Source organism: Cyphomyrmex costatus, unplaced genomic scaffold, assembly GCF_001594065.2.
Source record: "Cyphomyrmex costatus isolate MS0001 unplaced genomic scaffold, Ccosl1.0 scaffold91, whole genome shotgun sequence".
In the NCBI taxonomy this organism is placed as follows: Eukaryota; Metazoa; Arthropoda; class Insecta; order Hymenoptera; family Formicidae; genus Cyphomyrmex; species Cyphomyrmex costatus.
The window spans coordinates 159305-182592 of record NW_017280495.1 but is presented as its reverse complement, the minus strand read 5'-3'; the positions used below and the strand labels follow the sequence as shown (position 1 = coordinate 182592).

The window sequence follows — 23288 nt, the reverse complement described above, 5'->3', positions numbered from 1 at the left end:
ATGGATATATATTATAAATATATATATTATATAAATATATTTATAATATATATTATAAATATTGTATACAGATTGTTCCGAAATTCACAAATCAAACCACAGCAAGTTATCAAATAATTAAATTATGTATACGATTTTATTCCCAGCGCAATAGGTTTTGTGATATATAAGCTTAGATACAATTAATTACACAACCACCTATTCATAAAACACGAGTATGGTAGTATCATTAGTAAGTGCTCAGTTCAGCGTCTAAATGTAGTCTGTAATTGGATCATATTTAAGCCTTATTATTTCACAATTTAAAATAAAAATGTATGTATAATTTTACGTAATTTTTAAACAATTTTACTGTTTTAATTCGCGAATTTCGGGACATTTTGTGTATATATACATATATATATATATATATACACATGCATAAATATGTATCATACTGTACATATAAATGTTATGTATATATATATATATATACCTATGCATATATTTATTATATTTTATATATGTTGAATCTAAATTTGTCTGTGGATAAAAATCCTATGACAAAGTATGAATTACAGATGTTAATGGTAATTAAGGTAAAAAAATAATGACAATCGTTATCGAATAAACCGGCACAAATCGTCAACGACAAACGCAGATTTCGTACATCTCTTTCGGATAACGCATGCTCTTGTTATGTCTTTCATCGTTCTTAACTATCTCGATCTCTATATCTCTTTCGGAAGTCAGGGCTACTTTCAAAAATGTCTCATGTACACACACGACCGTCAAGACATCTCCATTGCGCCGGAAAGACCCGTTCTCTCCTACGCAACTCCGATCTGTCCACGCTCGAAAATTACCATTTAAGAATCATACACTTAATATTCTTTCTTTTCTTCGATTTTTTTTTTTAATTCTCACTGGACTCGTCTTCTTTTCTCCCATTTTTTATCCCCTCGCTGTATACGCGATACCTTACTATAACGATACACGTAACCGACTTTAATTAAGATCTTACACCCTGATGGTGATCGTACACGCGAATTATAAAAGCTGGTTTGTTGCGATCAGCAAAAAACCGAACGGCAACGGTACGTTCTGCGAATTTTATTACAGTCGCGGGACGAGTTCGCTCTGCTTTATTTCTCGTCCCTTATATGTCTCTTCTGTAGTCAGTGTATGTGTGTGCGTGTGTATGTGTCACGTGTATTTTTCGCATACACGTATATTTTGCCGTATTACACTGAATCTGCACGCTTTTTACCCGTATTCAAATCGCGCTTACGACAACAACAATTCGATATAGAGACACATCGTCACTCCGTGTGTGGAACGCAAGACATATTCATACTGCATATAACACAGAAGTCTCCTCAATAAGAAAATCACAAGACAAACGAATAATTAGTTGCCAAGTATAACAAATTTTTTTTTGAGATGGTGCGACGAAATGTCGAACGACATATTGCACTCGAAAGCGAAAAGTTTAGTACGCGCAAGTGGATCCCGATGAAGCGAAGAGCACGAATAAACGCGAATGAACAAACGAACGAGCTTGCTTCAATGTGTATCAATGTGCGAGTAAAAACAATTAATTAGATTAATTAAATTTGCGCCATTCATTATTTTCTGTAGATACATCAAAGGGAAAGCGAACGTTATGTTCAGCTCGTATGTTTGCTTGTGGCTCTTGGATTCGTTCTTGGATCCATACTTACGGAGCGTGATTCTTTGAATACGGGCTCTCGATATAACAGCGCAAAATATACATTCGTGTAGTAATAATAAGTGTGACTAATAGGACTATTCTACAGGATCTAATGCTTAAGGATCTAACCGTTTAACGGACGCAGTCGAAGGCTTTCGCACGTGATGTACAATATAATACTGAATCGCTCGGGACAGTGTCGCGCGAGTACTGCGAATGGAACTGAGTAACTTCGGAGAACAATGATCAAAACGTCGGCGGCGATTCGGCGTAATATGGCATTGCATAATCCTGATACATCATACAAATTCCTAATAATAATCGCGTATTAGATTCGTTACTCTACAATTAGAAAATTGAACGTTTACAAGTCAATCCGTCTATTGTTGCTACACAACTCATTCACGAAACATCAAAGCACGTAATTTCTGTCGTAAATAGGCAAGCAACTATGTATTACTATAACCTTCTTAAATTTATGAATATATTCGACGTATTGAATGCAATTGACTAACATATTTAAGAGAACTGACTAACATATTAATCCGCACAAATAATGTAGATAGAAATCACGTAATAGGTATAGACTGATAAGTATAGAGCGTAATGTTCATCTTTAATCTGTTCCATCAGAAAGAGAAAGCATCAGCATCACTTCAATTAGGAATAAGAATGCTCAGTCTATACTTATTACGTTTATAGGAGTAACGCTTCCCGACGTAATACAAAATAAGGATCTGAGCACAGGATTGCCGTAACACATTAAGACTTTCAGGACGATTATTTTTGACTTGCTTACAAACGATTAGATTACTTACTTTTACTTATACAGCATGTTGTAGCACGTTATCAAGAGATATAGTGATATCCATTAATTCCAACGTCATACGCCAAAGCTTGTGCGTTGCTTACGTCTACAATTTAAGTCTGTCTTAATGTGTTACGGTAATCCTGTGCTCAGACTCTTATTATGATAGAAAAAACGAATATCGAAAATACTTCCATGGAACACGATCCAATGGCTGCTTTATTTTAACGTGCCCTTGATTCTCGTAGAAAGTATTACCTCGGAAAGTTTACTGCATAAAGACTATAAAGTAATCATATCAAATCACTAAAAATAAAAACTTAAGCTAAAAACAAAATATAAAAATACTACTATTATGTGAATATATCGTGGTATCGTTGCCAACTCAATGTAATCGTACATATACATATACATATATATAGTCCAAAAGTTAACAAAAATCAAACGACAAAACATCCACCACAATCGTATTGATTGCGCGAACAGATCTCTGTATGTCACGTGTGTATGTGTATTGCGTGTTTTTTTCTTTTTTTTCTTTCTTGTTTTAATTGCATTGCCTATTTAATCCATTAGATATTCGGTAACTGTAAAAAAGACTTACAAATAAATGATTCGAGGTTCAATCGATTCTAGAGTTATGATTCTATCTACAAATAATAATACCATCGTAAAAACGGAGAGACCAAAGCGATACACAATGTAATTAAATATAATATAAACTGCCTCAAAATGGCTACCTATTTACTGCTATCATAAGTGGCTATTATGATAATAGTCATTAAGTATCGTTCACACTTCTTTGATTGTGGTTTAGTTACATACTTTAAGACGTTATGATACATGTGAGTATGACACGGAGTTCCACTAAAAATATCTGTTAGATACGCTGAGCATTACTGACTTAAGCACTGTACTAAATTCACATAAAATTGTATTGTATTATTATTATTAGAAAACTAATTATTTTTCATTGGTTTGAAATACTGGTTTAATAGATCCGTATAAAACCTTTGTCAACTGGAACTCTTAGAATAATGATTTACACGATACCGATTCCTTGTTAGAAAGAATGCTATATACGAGTAAGTCATTACAATTCAACTCTCATTGGACATTACAACAGGCAACAATTGCAAGTCATGTTTTTAGTTCGCATTAACATCACAATATCCAATATACGACTTATTTCTCTTTCCTTTCTCTTTCCTTTCCTTTTCCAATATATCGATATATTGTGAAATGTACAGAGACAATCGAGTCTGTTAAATACGTAATGATCGCATAAAGAAATGATAAATGAGAATAAATACAGTTATGTAAGATCTGTGACATATGTTTCGATTAATGTTCAACTTTAGCTTCTTGAGAATGTATTCATCAGTCGGATGGCAGCAGTCTTACTGCAATTAATAGAAGCTCTAACAAGCCTTCTAAGTTAGATTAGTTTTTTCCTTTACATGTATCTTGTATATTGTCTAATATAAATAAATTAATGATCCAGTATGAGGCCAGAGAAAGGCAGTTACATACTCTAAGTGATAGATAAACTTTACTTTATCTTCTATGTGTTATTGTTCATATCCACTTTTGTTTTGTATCTGGCACTCTTTCCTATTTTAGGCTGCTTCTCAGTTTAACTGTCATTTATTTTGCTGGATTATTGCGTTGCATGGAAAAATATGGCTTTATCCAAAATGCTATTTAACAAAGGCAATACATCGTACAATTACATTGTATGCGCGCCACAGTTGTTGTCACACAATTAAACTTCTTTGAAAAGGCAGAACCAGTGTCCGTAAAAACGAGAGACTCCCCGATTTTTACAGACATCAGGTAATTCTTATCGTCAATTACAAATGCTGTTATTTGTACACTATGCATGTAAAAAGCATTACACTACATACGTCATGATCGTTCATCTCTTGTGATGTTCAACAAAGCTAAATGGTAAACTTCGAATAAATACCGGTTTTCCTCTTACTGTATAAGTATCAAGGTATATATAGAATAAAGGCAGAAAGAAGAAACCTTCCTCGACAAAGTGCCTACAAAAATATTTATATAATAGATTGAGGATTGCTGTTCTAAGACTTTAATCTGGTTATATTAGCCACGTGTTACCAGTCTTAAACATAGTGACTAATCGATTATCATGGACAAGTCTTTTTGTCTTTCTACAACTGTATACATTTTTGATCTTTAAGCGTCACTCTCAGGTGCAGGGCATATAAAGCGTGTCATAATTAAGAATCTCTTTACCCCTCTGTGGGGTACATTTAAAAATACAGAAAGATAAATACTCGGTAAATACGTACATGTGTACAGATGCCACAGATAACTTATCGAGAGCAAGCTGAGTTTCACTGAATCATATATAAATATGATGTAATAAAAAATAACTTATGCTACGAATGCCTTCCCGTCAAAATATTTCGAGGTCATTAAAAAAATATCGGTTATATGACATAGTCAATCTTCTTTTTCACTTTTTCTGTTTTTTTTTGTCTTTTCTTCTTTTTTTGAACTGTACTTTGTAAATTCGCCTTGTCACGAACGATATTGATGCAGGATTCAAAAATGTCTCACACTATCCATATAGGCTAGCTACATCGGTCACTAAGTAGAAGAACGGAACACGGCTGATAATCAACCATACGCGTAGCGTTCGTCCACAGCATGAAGGAATTCTTATCTTAGATATATGAATATCCTATACAACTTGTATTCTCGTCAGTGAACGTCTCATTAAGTGCGCTTACATACAAATCCTGCGTATAAAAAAGTCTCAAAATAATAAGATTTTAAACATATTTGTTCAACGCTCGATCTAATGTTTTGATCTTTAGTGTTATTTTCCTTATAAGTATAACGCCATTACAACGCAAGCACTTATAAGTATGGAATTAATATTTTCGATATTAATTCATGATGGATGACGGATGGAGTTCCTGTATAATGTTGTATAGTCAATCCACCTATAACACGGTCTTCCGAGAACACGGTTTCCATATAATATAACTTCATAAACTTGGAGAATTCTCAGATAACATGAATTATGCATTTGATCCAAAGACCAAAACTGAATGTTATTTCAGTAATTCTACAGTTTAGGTACATCACAGAATCGAATCCTTTGATCCACATTATTTTTAAGTTTCCTTTGGAATAGTTTTGATACAACACACTACGAATCCAACCGTGTTATAGAAGGGTTAACTGTATTTTATACGAGAACAAACATTAAAGAGGCAGTTTATTTCAAAGTTCTTAAAAAAATATTTCCTTAAAAACTCTTGTTTTGTTCAAATGCAATTTTATCAAATTGGTGTTCTAAGGAAAAAAAATAAATTTACTTTTTTTTAACTTAAAATCTTTCGGGTTATTTATATGATTACATTGAAAGTTTAAATTTAAAAAGACTTGCACTAAAACTTCGTAATAGCGATTCAGGAGAATGAACGCTATAACAAGGTTGTTCCTATTTCACTCCAAAACAATGAAATTCAAGATTTTAGTGGCTACTGCTACTCTTACTGCTACTCCCCATTCATGCTACTCAGTGTAAAATAGTTATTTTTGTGATTAGGGAGTAAAAGTGGTTTTTACACCCGGAGGGTGTTCGACGGCACGAGGGCTGGCGAAACCAGCCCGAGTGTACGGTCGAACACACGCGGGTGTGAAAACCTTACTCCCGAGTCGCGAACAAAATTTTTCGTACTAGGGAGCTGTGAAGGTGGGGAATGAGGTTCATGTATTGTTTTGCTGAGTGGGGAGTAATTGGGTGTTATTTATTTACAATTCTCCGGGGTGTAAAATCGCAAATGCGGGAGTAAAACTATCATTTTACGCGCCCTAGTACGAAAAAGATTTTTCACGCTATTTCGAAGTTTGCTATTACGAGGTTGCAGTATTAAAAATAATTTTAGATAAAAATCAGTAATTTAGCTTTGAAGTAATTGTCATTTGAAAAATTGTAGTTTTTTCTTTAAGGTGGTTGCATCCTATTTCTCATGCATCAATGTGTCATAATTATTCAACATTTCAAGGGTAGAAACGATTGTAAATTTTGTATTTTACATTTTGTTTATATTAAAAAGCATCTCACATTCTAGTTTAGACTCGTAACGTATTTAATTTCTATTGTTTTTAATTATTGAGTCTCATTGTTATTAATAATTTTATTCAACATTTATTCTGCTTTAGATGAAACAGAACAAGAATAATATTAATATATATAGATGTATAATATATATAGATGTATATGGAAAATCTCCCGCAATACTTCTTTGGTCCAAAAAATAAAGTTATTTATAATTTTATTATCGCTCGATTTAGACCTTCGTTTCTTTATAAAGTTATTTATGTTAAAACACTATGAAATGAATTACGATTTTTTTTAACATAAAAGTAGCTATAACCCGAAAATGAGTTATTTCCGGACCTATATTAATACAGGTTTTTTCTTTTCTTTTTTTTGGATTTTAAATCATTTTCCGAAGTATCATAGGTAATTTTCCAGCCACCCTGTGTGTATATTATAAATCTCTTCATTCTTTATCTCTTTATTATATTCAAGAAAAAATTCCAAAAACTTAAGAATAAACTGTCTCTTTAAAAACTACCACACATCGTGTGATATTAGCATAAATTCATGATTCACAATTCCTGATTCACAATAAATTCATCGTACAAAAAAATGAAAAAATATAGAACGCTTTCCAAATAGCCGTAGAGTAAATTAAGGACATTGGAAGATGTCGCAAATATAAAAAAATATCGAGGACGTTAAGAGTATAAGAATGATTTCCTTCTTATATACATACATACATACATACATACATACATACATACATACACACACACACAAACAGACAACTCAATTTTCGGAGAGACACAAATATCAAGTTGCCTTGAATTGTTTGCATCTTTAGTTCTACCACACAATGAGAGGAATAATATTCCAACTCTCAAAACTCGGAGATAACATATACCGCATAGCAAGATTGAGAAGCAAATCTCTTCTTTGTCTCTATATCTGTCCTTGATTTGTAGTTCATCGTTTGCACTACAGTATACAAACAAAGACCATAATTGATTCATAATAATTTTCATCTTTTCAATTCCATTGAAAAATCGTTCTACCAGCAAACATATTTCCATACATACTACTTGCAAATCTGATACGAATAGTGAACCACGAATTCTGTATTGCGTATTCTCTGCCGCTAGCTTTACATAGAGTTATTATGATATAATACACACTAAGTATACGATCGTACTTCAGTATACTTTAGTATACTTCATGATACAATAATATGCATCTTTGTACTTAAAAAAAACTGGGTTTATCAGGCAGTCTTCCTAAGGATATTAAATCCAACATAAATATGATGTAAGACACGATCGCCTGCAAGTTTCTTAACTTAATGCTGTGTCCGAACTTTTACATATGGTATCTTCTTTTATATACATGGAGTGGAGCTGTTCGAGACACAAAACTACATCTCCAGAACGCACACTGGGTCAATAATGGCATAAATGCAAAAATACGTTATATGCTGGAAACATAATAGTCTTGTAAACCAGCACGCGAACGCGCTGCTACGAATGAATAAGGCAATGTAAACTGAAAATAAAATAAAAAAAAAAGGAAAATAAAATATAAACGCAATGTAAAGGAGCTAAAAGTGTAAAAACCGACGAGATGGTCTGGAACAGCTCTATGATGCGGCGATAAAAAGTTTGTTGATTCAAAACTGAATTCTAAAAAAAACTCACTACTTCTTTGTACAGCACTACGGTAGGCTGGAATTTAGGCTCTCTGGCAAACGGTAATTCATCATATGATACGGTGGACTGGCCGGACTACTCGGTTGGCTATTCATACCAAGATTACTGGAACCGCGGCCGCGTTTTCGCCTCTGTAGAATGCCCTTTCTGACCATGTAGAAGCGAATTGTGCTGATCGGTATCTTATACTTTTCCGAAGCTACTTGAAACGTCATACCGCGTGCCACCATGTCCGAAGCTTGCTTGAGTTCCTCTTCCGAACGCCTTTGTCGTCTTTGATAACCTTGAAAGATACCAAAATGTTTAGCTTGCATAAATATGATATACAAATAAAATGTGAAATACAAGATTAGATTAAAGATTCACCTTCAATTGCAGGGAATGGGCTGCTAGGATTGCAATTATTACTGGATACCATACTAATGGAATATGGTTTGACATCCTGCTGTTGTACAAATTGCTCATCCGGCTCCATTTTTACCATACCCGTGGTTTCCGTAAGAGTCGCTTCGCAAGCGCTAAGAGCTTTTTCTAAATGTTGCAGCGCTTCGCTATGTTCCATGTTTACGAAATTGGAGGAGTTGGGATTTTGTGAAACAGGAGGCGTGATAGATGAAGAATTGTTTCCTGTGCTAGCCATTGCCGTACATGAGAGAAAGTCAGAGGTACTTTCATCGTTCGATGAAGTATCCGCCTTGAAGTTGTCACCGGGAGTAGGAGTTGACGGAGTGACAGGTGCATTAGAATCGCACGATTGTGTATTGCTCTCATTCACCGTGTTATCGCATCCCTGAGTGGATAAGCCACGAACCTATTGAAGAATATATAATATATTGCCTAATATGTTTTTGCATATAAGGCAATATTCATATTATATTATATTATTACTATAAAGTAATAATATAAAATAGTATCCACAAATTACATAAAAACACATTAATATTTTACCAACTGGTTAGAGATTATAACTTCCAATATACCAGTGCCAGTACTAAAAATCTACATATGATTCACGTTATACATACAATAGACTTTTAAAACTCACAGCGTATATCGAAGCACAATCTAAGATCGGTTGATTCTTATATTTAAGACCGCCTTAAGTAAAGAGTCTTAAGTCAATCCCAAAGCCATGTTAGCATATTAAGATATTATTTGAGATAATCTTAAAATAAGAACCGATTTTGAACAAGCCTAAGATGAAACTATTGCTAAAAGAATTAAACAAAAATTGACTGAAACAAAAAAGTTATAGTGATATCAGATGCGTTCTGTTTCGCAAATCAGAGGTATCTGTATTCATTCTATTCTATATTCATCGAATTCAGTGAATAAGGTCATAATGATTACAAATGACTCTGATTTGCAAAATCAAATGCAACTATTGAAGCATAGTGTTAGGACATTTGAATAGTGCTATATTAACATCGAGGTTAACTTGTACAATGCATAAGGACGACAAAATTAGAAAGAGGAACAGCATTTTTGAAAAGAATTTCTAAAAAAAATTGCAGAATTGTGCAAATAAGGACAACGATTTAATTGTCTAAGAGTGGCATGAGGTCTAATTCGTTCCTGCAATTGGATACAAACTATTGTTAAATAAATGCAGATGGACAAGTCAAAGATCGATACCTGCAAAACTTCTGCTGCTTGCATCAATGTAGCAAGTTGTTGTTGCTCCACATACACCTCACCACGATACATAAATTCAACCAAGGCTTGGAGCTCCCACATTTTCATGTCTCTCAAAAAGATGACAGGATGAGTGCACGGGATCTCCAATAGAAGACGCTCTAAATAATCGCTGCAAGCGGACAACACAACCTTGTGACACTTTATCGAACCTCCGTCACAAGCCAGAGTCACATCGACAAACTGCTCCGAACTGAGTAACTTTGGAAATGCACTATGCATGTTCGACTGATGGGAATTCCAAGAGACACAGAACTGCTGACGATCTCCTCCGGGATAAGTGCCCGAATTGGGCAGATTACTTCCAGATTCCATGATTGTAGCTTAATGCAGAACAAGTTGCCTGTCAAAAATAAAACCAAGAATCATTTCATTGTACGATTGTGTCGCAAAAGGATTGTTTTGTTTCAAACACAGATTCGCGTTACTTCAAATCTCTAAATGTTTGCACCTAAAACGAGATAAATATAATAATATATATTCGGACGTTGAAAAAAGAGAAAACAAAGATGTCGAGTACAAAAGGTGCAAGCAACGCGAAAAGGCCTACGGTATGGGTTATTACAGAATCACTCTAGAGAATGAACGTTATAAATAAGATTTTATGATAATAAGAAAAAAAAAATGACGAAAAATGTACGCTTAAAAAACAAAACTCCGATATCCTTCAGACGTCTCTTAATTTTTTGTGCATCACTCGGGTCTTAATAATTGAACAAAGCGGCACATTCACACAAGGCACGCTAATGGAAACCCGCAAAATAAAAGTATAAAAAAAAAAAAACAAAACGTTCGACAAAGGCAGCAACAGCGCTAACTTGAAAACGGATTCGGAGAAGGAACGCATCCAACGCCGCGCGCAGGGTCTCTCCTTCGGCCGCAAGTTATTCTTGGACGCCGTAATTAAACGGAACAAATGACGAATCTGACGTTCCGGAGCGGCGGCCGGACCTTTCGTGTACGCGAATTACGCGAGGAGAACGATCCCTCTTTCAGCTGTCGAGGGAAACGCGCGGCGCGGCGCGGCGCGGCGCAACGCGACGCGTCGTCCTCGGCGACAGCTAAGCGGCGTCGGAAGAGCGGCGTGCGCGGAACGCGGGAACGTCAATCCGGAACAAAGACAAAGACGGGCCTCGGCGGGGCCAGTCTCGACCGCCGATTCGATTATACCTCGTAGGGGGATCGTCCGTAGCCGGGACGACACGCGTACCGCCCGTTTTTCCCAGAGTGCCGCGAACAAAAGAGATCAACGGCGGGATCTCGGGGGGCTAGGTTAACGAGAGACACGATGGTAGAGTTAAAAAAAAATTACAATATGGCTGTCTGGCATAGGTCTGGAGCGGAACAACAATATCCGTGGATACATACACACGCGCGTATAACCGAGAATGAGACATACAGGCGCGAAACATATACGCACGCACGCACATACACGTCAAGTCACATTACACACACACACACATATATATATATATATATATTATACACGAATATAAAGGCACGAACTCGCGCCGTACACTCCTCCCTAACGACACGACGCTATTAAGTTCGTTTGCGTTGCTTGAAATCTTCAAAAATGTTGCACTCCAGACGAATATATTGCAAGTTCGAAACGTCAAAAGGAAGAAAAGCGAAGGTTCTTGAAGAATGTTAAAAGTGCAAGCAACAGACTTATTATTACTCCATAAAGGAGTAAAATAATGTTTCTTGAAACGAGGAGAAATCTACAAAAGGGTGTGAACTTACCAGAATATAAAAAATTTCGTTGGTCAACGTCTTTTGTATAGATTTTATCTTGTTTCAAGATATACCCGATCAATCTCCAAGAATCACGTTAGAAAACATCCCGAAGTTGTATTCTCCAAAAATTTCACATAAAAATGCATGTTAATTTTTTCAGAGTATATTTCAATAACTCTAAGAATTGGAAAAAGATGAGAAGTAAATTGAACCGAGATTAAAATTCAACCGCATTGTGAGAGAAACGGGCATTAGTGAGATTCTACTCCAAGAATTTAGAGAGTATATTACAAATTTCCCTGCTCTCTAAATTTTATGGAGTAGTGGATTCTCACGCCAGAGAGAGAGAGAAAATCGAACCAGTTTCGTTCAAACGAGCGGCTCGATTTTCAATCTTTAAGAGCGAGAGGTCATTGTAAAAATTTCGGAGAGTAATACTTTCATGTACACATTTTTCGAGAATAAGACTCCCGGAGCTACTCCTCGAACGCGATCGACACCGGTCGACTAATCGATCGGCAAATCGGGCGAGGATGGGCGCCGCCGGTTGAAAAATCGTCCGTAGACGCGGTGCGCGCGTGTGACAAACTCGCCGTATATAGGTATACGTACACATAGCCGGATGCACGCGCTTTCGTGGAGGCGGACAAGCGAGAGCAGGCGGGCAGACGAACAGACAGACGGGAGGCGTGCACGCACACACTCACTCACACGGTCACTCACTCGCTCACTCATTCGTTCGCTCCCTCCCTCGCTCGCTCGCTCGCTCAAGTATTCTACTACTTAGACACTCACTCGTTCGGCAAAAGTAGACAGAATAAAGAAGAAAAAGCGAGGCGTCTCTTTGGGTATCGCCGCCTCCGGTGACGACGCGGTGCGACAATAGCAATGACACTCGTTACCCGTATTACGATCACGTGTCAATCGTCGCAGTTCGTCGAACAGACGGACGGACGAATCGCTATACGAATGGAAATGTCGTCGCTCGCGACACAAACGAGAGAGCCGGGTGTTCGCGTTTTATCCGAAATGCGTTCCCACGGCGTGGAGTAAAAACGTAATCTCTGCGGGAGAGATGACACACACCCTCGTCGTCACCCCCCACAGAAACGCCTCGAGGCTCCTCCGAAATTTCACCATTCGTAGACGTACATACACTCGCGCGTACGGTTCCTTTTCACGCGGTTCCTCTCTCCCACGGGGACGCCGCGAGCAGCCGCGAGCGTCGTGCCTTCGTTTCTCTCTCGCTGGGGAAAAGCGACGCAGAACGCCACGCGCCGCACCGCGCCTCGACTTTATAGAGTTTTCGACGTTCGACCGCCTTAACGATTTCAACTAAACACCGCACTCACGGGTGAGGGTCCCCAGGTAGCCGCCACCTCCTTTCAGAAGTATTCCGTCTTTCGGAACAGTTCGGGAGAGAACAGGAATCCCTTAAGAAAACATTCGGCCGTCGAGATTTACACTAGAGGGGAGTCCAACACAGGAAGAAGGAGATGGGGGGGGGGAAGGTGAGAAGAAATGGAAGAGGGGATATAAGACTGGGGGTGAAGGGAGAAGGGGGAATATCCGCGTTAGTCTCTCTCTCTCTCTCTCCCTCTTTTTATATATACGCGTATATACGTGGGGTAGCGCACACTAGCGCGATTGACGTGTGCCTGAGAACCGCTGCTCTGTATATACGACGCTATAGAGGCTAGAGATTCCGGGGAAGAGTGAGAGAACGGCAAGATACCCCCGGGGAAAAAAGAATCTTAGAGCGGCGCGGAGGACCAACCGGCGGGGACCGTCTCGCACCTCCCCCGCGATGATCGATACTTACTCGATCTATAGCCGGGCTTGCTTGGAACCGTCACACCACGTTACCGATGCCTCCTCTCGACGCCGACGGTGGAGTTCCCAGGCGGCGCACTCTACTCGTAAAAAGTGTCGCCAGAATTAAGCTATAGCGTGTCGCGATGCCCCTCTAACGCGCATCCGTAGCCGCGCAGAGCGAAACTTGCGCCGATCTTGGCCTATACGATTGAATCCACGGCGGATTTCCCTTTCTTTAAGACGGGATACTTCCTGGGATTTCTCCGCGCCGACGGCGACCAACGGCGACCGACGGACAGATCGCGGATCAGTGAACCTCACTCTCTTTCCCCCTTGACGCGATCTCCAGCGATCTCCCGCTGTCACTGGTCGTTTTACGCGCGAGCGAGACTGCCGAGACCAGCGGAACCGCCGGAACTTGCGGAACGTCGCGAGCGACTTCATGGAAACTGCTCGAACGATATTCATATGTATCGCGCGTAATATCAAGTCTGTTCTCTTTCAATTACTTTGACTTTCTGAGCTCTAAGCAGCTCCGAAGCTTCGAGAAGGACGCTAAACGCCATTTGTGTCATTCCCGCTTCCGACACCGGTATTCGTATTCTTATAACTTGGCCACCGTCTTAAATCAGTCTTGAGATGTAAGCCCGATTTATGCTCCGGTCTTAACCCTAAAATCCTAAAATTCAGCCAATGGAACAGATTTCGATTAGGACTGACAAGTCTTATTGGCTGAATTTTAGGATTAAGACTCGAAGCATAAACTCAGCCCCACAGATAGACCGGTATTCATATAAGGCGTGTTCGAGGAGGCAACTACTAGCGCTATTTGTGTCATTCTGTCAATTCTGTCTTCGTCGTTTATTGGATAAAGTGACAGATCTCGCAAATACCGTCCTCCCGAACATACCTAAGTTATGTTCAAATTCCCACTTGAGTGCCACTCAGATATCACTCTGGGCCAATTTTTTTTATCTTTTGATAAAGTTTACCTGTTAGGTATAAGTAGTAAGATTACTCAATCACGTGCACGAATTGCCAGATTTATCTGACAGGTAAGCTTTAACCGAAAGATGGACAATCCCTCTATCTTGGCTGCGTTCGGAAATATCACCCAGGTTTCCCCGAGTACCATCTTATCCTTGTTATTCACTCAATGTTAAACAAGAATTAGACGGTACTTGGTAATATTTTCGAACGGAGCCCTATTAATTGCTTACCGAACGTTAAACAAGGATAACACGACACCCGGACAGCATCCGAGTGGGAATCTGAACACGCCCCTACAGTTGATTCTTATATTTTATTTTTAAGTATACTGCAGTCCAGAAGACGAATTAGTATCTTAAAACATTAGATACTTATTAAGATTCAAGACGATCTTGAAATAAAAGCCAACTATTGAATATATCGGTCTCTGACCTATTTGTAATCTAAGGAATGATAATGATAGAATATGACACAAAAAAGCACTTTCCCACGTTATCGATCTTTTCTATCTTCATTCCTTTTTTCTAGTCGCCGTTCTGAGTGAGAGAATGCGCAATTTTTGTGTCTACGTTAGAATGAAACAAATTATACCTCACTTTAACTTATTGTGTACATCAGTTCAAAATTCGAGATGAAAAAAGAACAGACCTTTGTTCTACGGGAGCAGTAGTGGATTTACATATTTTTTACATCCTAGGTCCTGTGCTCATCCTTGGGAACTCTTTATTGAAGCTGCGTTTCAAATTCACTACCTGCGCTGAATATCTATACAGTTTATGTTATGTATATTATACATTTTCAGCACTGACGTGGCTGTGAATTTTAGAACACAGTTCCCCTATGACCTACTTGGACTCTTTTAGATGAATGAACAATAAAAACAAGTTAGCTTAACCGTTGAAAGATATCACTTTTCCGCTAAAGCGTTAAAATTTTATTTTTATACGTCAAAGCATTTCAAGATGCCTCATTGACGGAAATGCTTCACATCTATAAGCAACCCTACATAAATAAAAAATTAATTTTGCTTCCTAGAAGGATAATACTCCTATAAAAGGATAGCACTTCTAAGCGTGGATCACCGAACCATTGGACCTCGCGGGCCTTTGTTTAAATCCGTCACTGCACGCGAGGATAAACAATATATATAAATACAGAAAGATAAACGTTAAACGTAATGAAAAGCTTAAGCTGTGTAAAAGCTTAAAAAATATTTAGAGAAACCGAAAAGATCCATTTGTTTTGTATGACAAAAATCCCGTGAGAAATCTGCGAAATATAATATAATATAGATTTCTCCGTTCGGGAAAAAATTTCAGATTTCTTGTTATAAAAAGATTAATTTCGTTGCGAAGCACAAGACAATGTTTAATAATGTTAAAGATAACTCGTTTTTTTAATTAGCTATCATGAGCTTTACATTCGTTTTTTTGCAAGTAGACATGTTACATCTTTTATACTCGAAAATAAAATATATCTATGTGTAATTATTAAACTTGTATCAAACTACGTAATGAAGATTAAAGATTGCGAATTAAAAATTCAAACTTAATAAGTAATTTAATTTTAATTTGTTTCATTCTGATTAATCAAATTTTGATTTGGAACTCGCAATCCACTGCAGTCCGTAATTTAAATAATCGCTATTTTGAAGATTAAGATTTTATTGAAATTTGATCAGCAGAATAAAAAGAGAAAATATTTTTTTATTCCGATTAGTTAAATTCCATGCAATCTTCATCTTTAATGGCATATCAGTAATTCGATACAAAAAAGCTGTAAACATAATTAGGAGAAGAAATTTAAGAGAAAAATAAGAAAAGTGCAAAAAATTTAGATAAAAGCAAATCTTTTGTGCTTATCTGATCCGTCTTTATATACTTATAGATATAAACAGCACTTTCAGCCTAAATAAGTTATTTGCTCTAATCTGGGTTCGATTAATGATGTTATTGTATGAAGAACTGAGCATGTATTTGAAATATTTTTACATAAAACACAATTTTTACAATCCAAATGTATTTTATATTTTGTATTTCAGCGGTGCATATGAAAGTTACGTATTTTGTATTTAAAATTAAAAAAAATTAAAAGTTTTATATAGTTTACAATTTAAATACTAAGATTAATCTTAGTATTTGAATATTGTATTGAATAAGTACTTTATATTTTGAATTGAATGCAAAAAAATAAAATATAAACATTTTCATGCGCTCCGTTAAAATACAAAATACAATTGTCTTACAAATACTATATTTTTCTAATAAAAGGGCAAAAACCAATCATATTAAAAATTCTTATTATAGTTGTTTTTTTACATCCATTGTTAGAGGGAAAATCTGTACGATTAGTTGAATTATTGTACATATTCGAATCTGATTGGTCAAGCACACCAGATAAATATACCAACAGCCACTATATTGAGTAAGCTTTGTTTTGATTAACGAAAATTTATAGTGATAAACTTTATCTAATCAAGGAAAACGTAAACTATGTTAAATTGCGTCAATAATAAATCGCGGATTATTAAATAAAAAGAAACTTCTTTATTAATTAACCGATAAAATTTAAAAAATTTGAAATTGTAGCTCAATTCAATTCCATGAATCTTCTGTGTAACAATTCAAAAATGTTATCCTTCGAATTGCTGACAAATGCCAATCTGGTGGAATTCAAAAAATTTCAATTTTGAAATCATAATTTCATCACGGCGCATATCTGTGAATAAAATAGGTTCCGCGCCACGTAAAATAATGAAATTTCGAATTATTCCAGCGTGCCGACAGATGGCGCGCTAATCGATCCCGCTACCGGCGCTATCTCGCGTTATTCCGTATTCATCTGTCATTGTTGTTGCTTTTTGATCAATTGACTGCGTTCGAATTGCCGGCGATCTCGATATATTCCAGGGTAAACGGATACTCCAATTAAAATCAACTTGGCGCGTAGTTATGTCGAAGATAACAGGTTACGACACGCACGATGACGGTCCAGGATTCGTGGGCATCAGATTTTGCCAGGAATGTAATAACATGTTGTATCCGAAAGAGGATAAAGAGAACAAAGTACTCATGTACGCGGTGAGTATATATGACTGTTCCTAACGACGGAATCCCTTTAATATCATAAATAAAAGAAGAAAAAAAGAAAGAAAAAAAACACTGTGGTGTTTTAAATTGCACGACGGCGTAAATCATGTGAGGAGGAATTGTAATACCAAGAAATTGCCTGTTTCAGTGCAGAAATTGCGATTTTAAGCAACTGGCGGACAGCAATTGCATCTACGTGAACAAGATCATGCACGAGATAGAGTGAGTTGAAAATAAGTAGCTCAAAGTTAATTAACATTTATGTAAACATTGTTAAATATTAGAACAATTTCCACCAAGATTTTCATGAACACTCTAAAACTAATAAGAGAGAAACATTATATCAATATTATCATTTCCCACTCAACATTACAAGTATAACAGTTATTAACAATAAGTAACAGTTACATATTATTGAGTAGAAAATCATAACATTAATGTAATGTTACTGGTATTTTTACTTTGTTCTTTTTCAAAGAAAGTTCTGTACTGGTGTATATTAATGTAATAAGTTGGAGTGAAACTACATTCGTTTTACTTAAACTTATTTGTTATATGTTACATAAACATATTATTTCTTATAAATTGAAGCAAAACTACATTTGTTTCATTCCAACTTATTGTATCAGAACTAGTTCAGAATTCTATTTGAAAAATAACAAATCTTAAAATTTAACATGTGCAGAAAGTGGAATGTATCATTTTGTGCACTAGTATCTGTTATACAAAATGATACTGCTTTGTGTGGCGAGCCATAAGCTCATTGCAAAGCTCAAGAGAGTTTGTGAAATTAATTTAGGACCTCTAATCATATTCCAATCACGTTTGAATCGTGCGCTCACCGCTTATCGCTTTTTTTTTCAGTGAATTAACTCACATCGTCGCCGATGTGATATCGGATCCTACATTGCCGAGAACAGAGGAACATCCATGCCCAAAGTGCAATCACAGAGAAGCCGTATTTTTCCAGGCGCAAACTAGACGGGCTGAAGAGGAAATGAGATTGTATTATGTATGTACGAATCAGCACTGCTCTCACAGATGGACGGAGTGAAACTCATATGGCATACGAACGTCCGGTGTACCTTTATTCTTCTACTTGCTATTTGTAACTTATAGTTCTTGTAATCTTGTAAATTGTACAAAGTTGTGTATGTGTTGTGCTCAGAGGGGATGCATTGTAATGAGTAAAACATGAATAAAAATTATACATAATAAAAGTAATGAAGAGAAAGAACGTTCGTGCACAAGGGGATTATGAATTACCGTAAGGCTCAACGCTCGGCTCGCAATCTTTACTCTCTTGCTGAGCATTTATCCCTCCGGCCGCTGAAGCACGCGGTTGGCTTTACGGACCGGGGAGCCGTCTTTTGCGAGTCGTGTTTCCTAGCCTCAGCGTTTTACGGGGCTACGTCGTGCAATCGCGACACATCTCTCCAGAGCGCGTTATCATGGCTTTTCGCGAGGGCAGATTTTGGGTGGCATCGCGTGACAGGAGGCTTTCGTCGAAGAATCGGAGTATCTTCGTCGAATTTATCCTGTCGATCGTTCCATCATCGTGAGGAGGTGGATGAACGCGTTGCGAATTCGCGACTTAGCCACGACCTGTAGACACCCTGGAAGCCCTGGAACTACTCCCAGATGTTTATCAGAGCCATGCACAGCCATACTGAATTCACTCGCTATACGCAGCCTGGGCAATGCCGCAGCCCGCAGGTAGCTCCCTGTGTCACGTGATCGTTTATATAATCATAGGTTTCTTTCACCATTATATCTCACTTGTTATAAGCTGGGTTTCAAAATAACGTAAAGCATATATATATTTTTAGTGCTGGAAGTAAATTTGAAGTACAATAGCCTATATCAAGAGATGTGTTTAGGTTCCAACCCGGCGCTTTCGTGTCATGTTATCCTTGTTTAACATATTCGGTAAACAACAAAGATGGAATGATGTCTAGATGGCACTCATGGGAATATAGCCAAGGACGACTGGATCAATTCGTGCCATTAGGGTGTATTTTATTTGTTTAACACTCACAACGCTCATTCAATTATTTCATCCTTATTTATCAATGCCCGTTTTTACCAGATTAACTTTAATCTCAGTTTAACTTACTCTTCGTCATTTTTTAATTCTTGGAATTAAAAAAAGATCATAAACCTTCACTGGGTTATGTTTAGATTCGAATGTTACCCTGTAGATATATCATTTTATAATTTATGTATTTATCGACATTCACAGTCGATTCTTATATTTAAGACCGTTTTAATTAAAATCTTAAAATATTATGAACCATAATCAAAGAATCGTATTATATAGCATCTCGAAACATTTATTATTTAAAAGTAAGATGGTCTTGAAATAAGAATACACTATCAATACCGGCCTGTACCGGTTTATCTTTATTTTTCACTGAATGTTAAACAAAGATAAAAGGTACAATCTATTAATGCTGCAAATTTTTCGTTGATCAATCAGAAGAAAGAATTTTATGAATTGACCAATCAAAGAATCCGAGAAACATGTGGGATGGAAATCTGAATGTAGCCTTGAGTGCATCTAATAAGTAGCATTTTAATAGACAAATATTTTGAAAATATGCAATTTTATTAAAAAAACATTGCAAATATATAATAATTTTGTATAATATACAGAGACATCACCATTGTATATTTAACTTTTATTATATAAATATAACATTGTAACTCTCTTTTATTTGGAGTATTTTTTTTATTATATTTTCAAAAAATTTGCCTGTAAAGACGATAAAATAAATTACTCTTGTAATAAATCAGGGTTAGCCAACCTTTATATTTGACACGTTAGACAAGAAGGTTGGCTACCCCTGATCCGTGTATACAAATAATTATATATATGACATTCTGATAGCAGCACGTTATCAATGTAATTATGATAAATATTATCGGTAGCGATAAGTTGTTTGCATAAAGTAACAAAAGCGGCAAATAAATACATGAATTCGTTGTACCTAAGTAGATTAAAGCAAGTGATGCGAATGAATCATGGGGCTACATATAGGATCACTAATACTTGGAGTAATAATACTCCAACAAGGAATATCCCTTAAAGTACATTCACCACATGTCGGTAAGAATTAATTTTTCATTTCAATGCGCCGCTTAATAATTTACAAAAGATTTTAATTTGTTATTCTATTTGATTTTTTCTCTTTTAGCCATTATAGGGGGTGGTATCGGCGGTGCGGTCACCTCACATTTTCTCACTGAGTTGTTTAACGAATCTGTAAAAATCGACTTGTATGAGCCGAAGACTATCGGCGGACGATTGGCGACCATTAAGATTGATGAAGATGAAATCGAAGCTGGTGGTTCGATTATACATTCAAAAAATATGTATATGCAGAGATTTGTTAAACTCTTGGGTAAGTATATAGACAGCGACTTTCTTAGCTTTCCTTAGCTCAGATATACTAGTTGCACTTATTAGTTATTTATCTTTTTCTAATTCTTGGGACTGTGTTTATTTCTGTCAATGTAAGATAATTTTAATCTTGGTATAACTTACTTTTTTTATCTTTTTTTAGTCCTAAGAAATAGAAAAAGATAAAGAATAAATGAAACCAAGATTAAAATTAATATATAGTAGTAGAAATAGGTCCTAAAGATAAAAAGTAAGTTAAACTAATTGTAAGATTAAAGTTATAGTGTACATTGAGAGAAATAAACAAGAAACATTATTGACCAGTTTTTATGGGTCTTTATAGGTTTGGAAAAGAATCCTTCTAGTGCTGGAACGTTTGGCATATGGAACGGAGATGAGTTTATATTCAAAGCAAGTGATTGGTCTGCAGTATCGTTGATGAAATTATTTTATAGATATGGCTTTCAGTTGTATAATCTCAAGAGGTATTTAAAAATTATGTGATATAAAGTATAAGAGAGAGAGAGAGAAGAGAAAAAGTAACATTATAATCTTTCTTTGAACAGTCTTATAAGCAATATGGTAGAAGATTTTGTGAAGATATATGATCTGCAGGATGCAGGACAATCCTTTGCCAATGTCACTGCACTGTTATCAGCTATGAATAAGGATTTCCTGAAATTATTGAAAACGTCCACGAAAGAATATCTTTTGCATAATGGTTGCACAGAGAAAATGATCAATGAATTAGTGCAAGCCGCTATCGTAGTGAATTATGGTCAGGAAGTCGATATCCAAAGTTTTGTTGGTTCCATAGCTGTGGCTGGGACAGATGGTGAATTATGGTCTATTAAAGGTGGAAATAAAGGGGTAATATATATTATTAACTTATTCTTCATTCTAATTACTCACAAAAAATATATGAAATACGTGTTGAAATTTTAGGTACCCGAGCATCTCATTTATAGAAATAAGAAAGTAAATGTAGTACCAAGCCGTGTTACAAAGATTCGCAATTTAGTAAACGATTATGATTCAAGTCAATACGAAGTGACCTACATAAATAAAGGTGCGCTAAGTAAAATCTGCTTGAGAGTAAGACATGTATAAAGTAACGAAAAATAGCATGCAATTATGCATTTCAGGTAGCACTGATCCAATGACGTCTAACTACGACATCGTAATTATCGCCGCACCACTTACTAGCGATCAAGAATTTCAAATAGAATTTGCGGAGTTTCCAGATAACTTGGTGTTTCCAGGAAAATATCAGACAACGTATGCGACGTTTATCAAAGCGGATCTTAAGCCGAAGTACTTTGGCTTACAAGAACCTTTGGATGGGATTCTAAGTTGCAATCCCAACAAAACAACGATCAGTTCGGTCGGAAAAGTGGGTCCTGTTGATGGTTCAATTAGGAAAGATCCACAAGTTTGGAAGGTTTTTAGCAGAAAACCTCTAGAGTCAAGTCTTATACACGATATGTTTTCTAAGGTATGATATTTACTGTAATTGTTTCGCGTAAGTAAAAGTAAAACTGATATACATATTATTTTTTTTTATATTAAGGTCATCGAGAAAAAGGAAATTGCTTGGAAAGCATATCCCCGTTACTCGACAAAGATGAACTTTAATAATTTCAAACTGCATGATGCGCTCTATTATGTTAATGCAATAGAATGGGCTGGAAGTACAATGGAAATGAGTGCAATAGCTGGAAGAAACGTCGCTATTTTGACATACAATGATTTTATTCAGAAATTTCCTAATTCTATACTCACATCTAAAGATTCTAAAGATACATTTAAAAAATTATGTTCTGAGGATTTATAATGATATTTTTACTATTAATATTAGATATTAACAGATTTTATACAGACATGAGAGTATTTTTAATAGCACATAAGTACAATATTTTGTGTGTAAAAGAAAGTACACAAAATTCTGTAAAAGAAGTTACAAAATAAACCAAAAATAACGTTCGAAGATTACTGAGTCAAATAATTTGATAAAAGTAATTGCGTAAAAAAAAAACAAAAAATATTTCATTATCATTATCTATATATATACAGATGTGACTTATTTATCAACATATTTGTCCAGTAAGTTATTTCTGTTTGTCTTATATCTAATAATCTACAATAGAATCCGTATTTTTTTTCATTATAAATATATAATGATAAAATAATTTGTAATGTCACTACAATTATTCTCTCATATTTCAATATACGAAATACACATTTTTTTAGTTATTTTCCAGA

The 23288-nt window shown here is 36.1% G+C and overlaps 3 protein-coding genes across 3 annotated transcripts; 2 read left to right on the top strand and 1 right to left on the bottom strand.

The window, feature by feature from the left end:
• Positions 1-7944: 7944 nt before the first annotated feature.
• Positions 7945-10304, bottom strand: LOC108781844 (broad-complex core protein isoforms 1/2/3/4/5). The gene is made up of 3 exons (XM_018549946.1): positions 9930-10304; positions 8661-9105; positions 7945-8577 (listed from the first exon to the last, which is right to left on the bottom strand). The coding sequence occupies exons 1-3, from the start codon at positions 10302-10304 to the stop codon at positions 8300-8302; spliced, it is 1098 nt and encodes a 365-aa protein (XP_018405448.1). The 3' UTR covers positions 7945-8299.
• A 7094-nt stretch (positions 10305-17398) lies between these two features.
• On the top strand, positions 17399-18879 carry RpII15 (RNA polymerase II subunit RpII15). Its single transcript, XM_018549945.1, has 3 exons — positions 17399-17614; positions 17772-17845; positions 18488-18879. Exons 1-3 carry the CDS (start codon positions 17486-17488, stop codon positions 18675-18677), a joined length of 393 nt encoding a protein of 130 aa, XP_018405447.1. The 5' UTR covers positions 17399-17485; the 3' UTR covers positions 18678-18879.
• A 1523-nt stretch (positions 18880-20402) lies between these two features.
• On the top strand, positions 20403-22887 carry LOC108781839 (prenylcysteine oxidase). The gene is made up of 7 exons (XM_018549937.1): positions 20403-20732; positions 20821-21027; positions 21370-21511; positions 21593-21896; positions 21972-22095; positions 22172-22521; positions 22597-22887. The coding sequence occupies exons 1-7, from the start codon at positions 20648-20650 to the stop codon at positions 22858-22860; spliced, it is 1476 nt and encodes a 491-aa protein (XP_018405439.1). The 5' UTR covers positions 20403-20647; the 3' UTR covers positions 22861-22887.
• Positions 22888-23288: the final 401 nt, after the last annotated feature.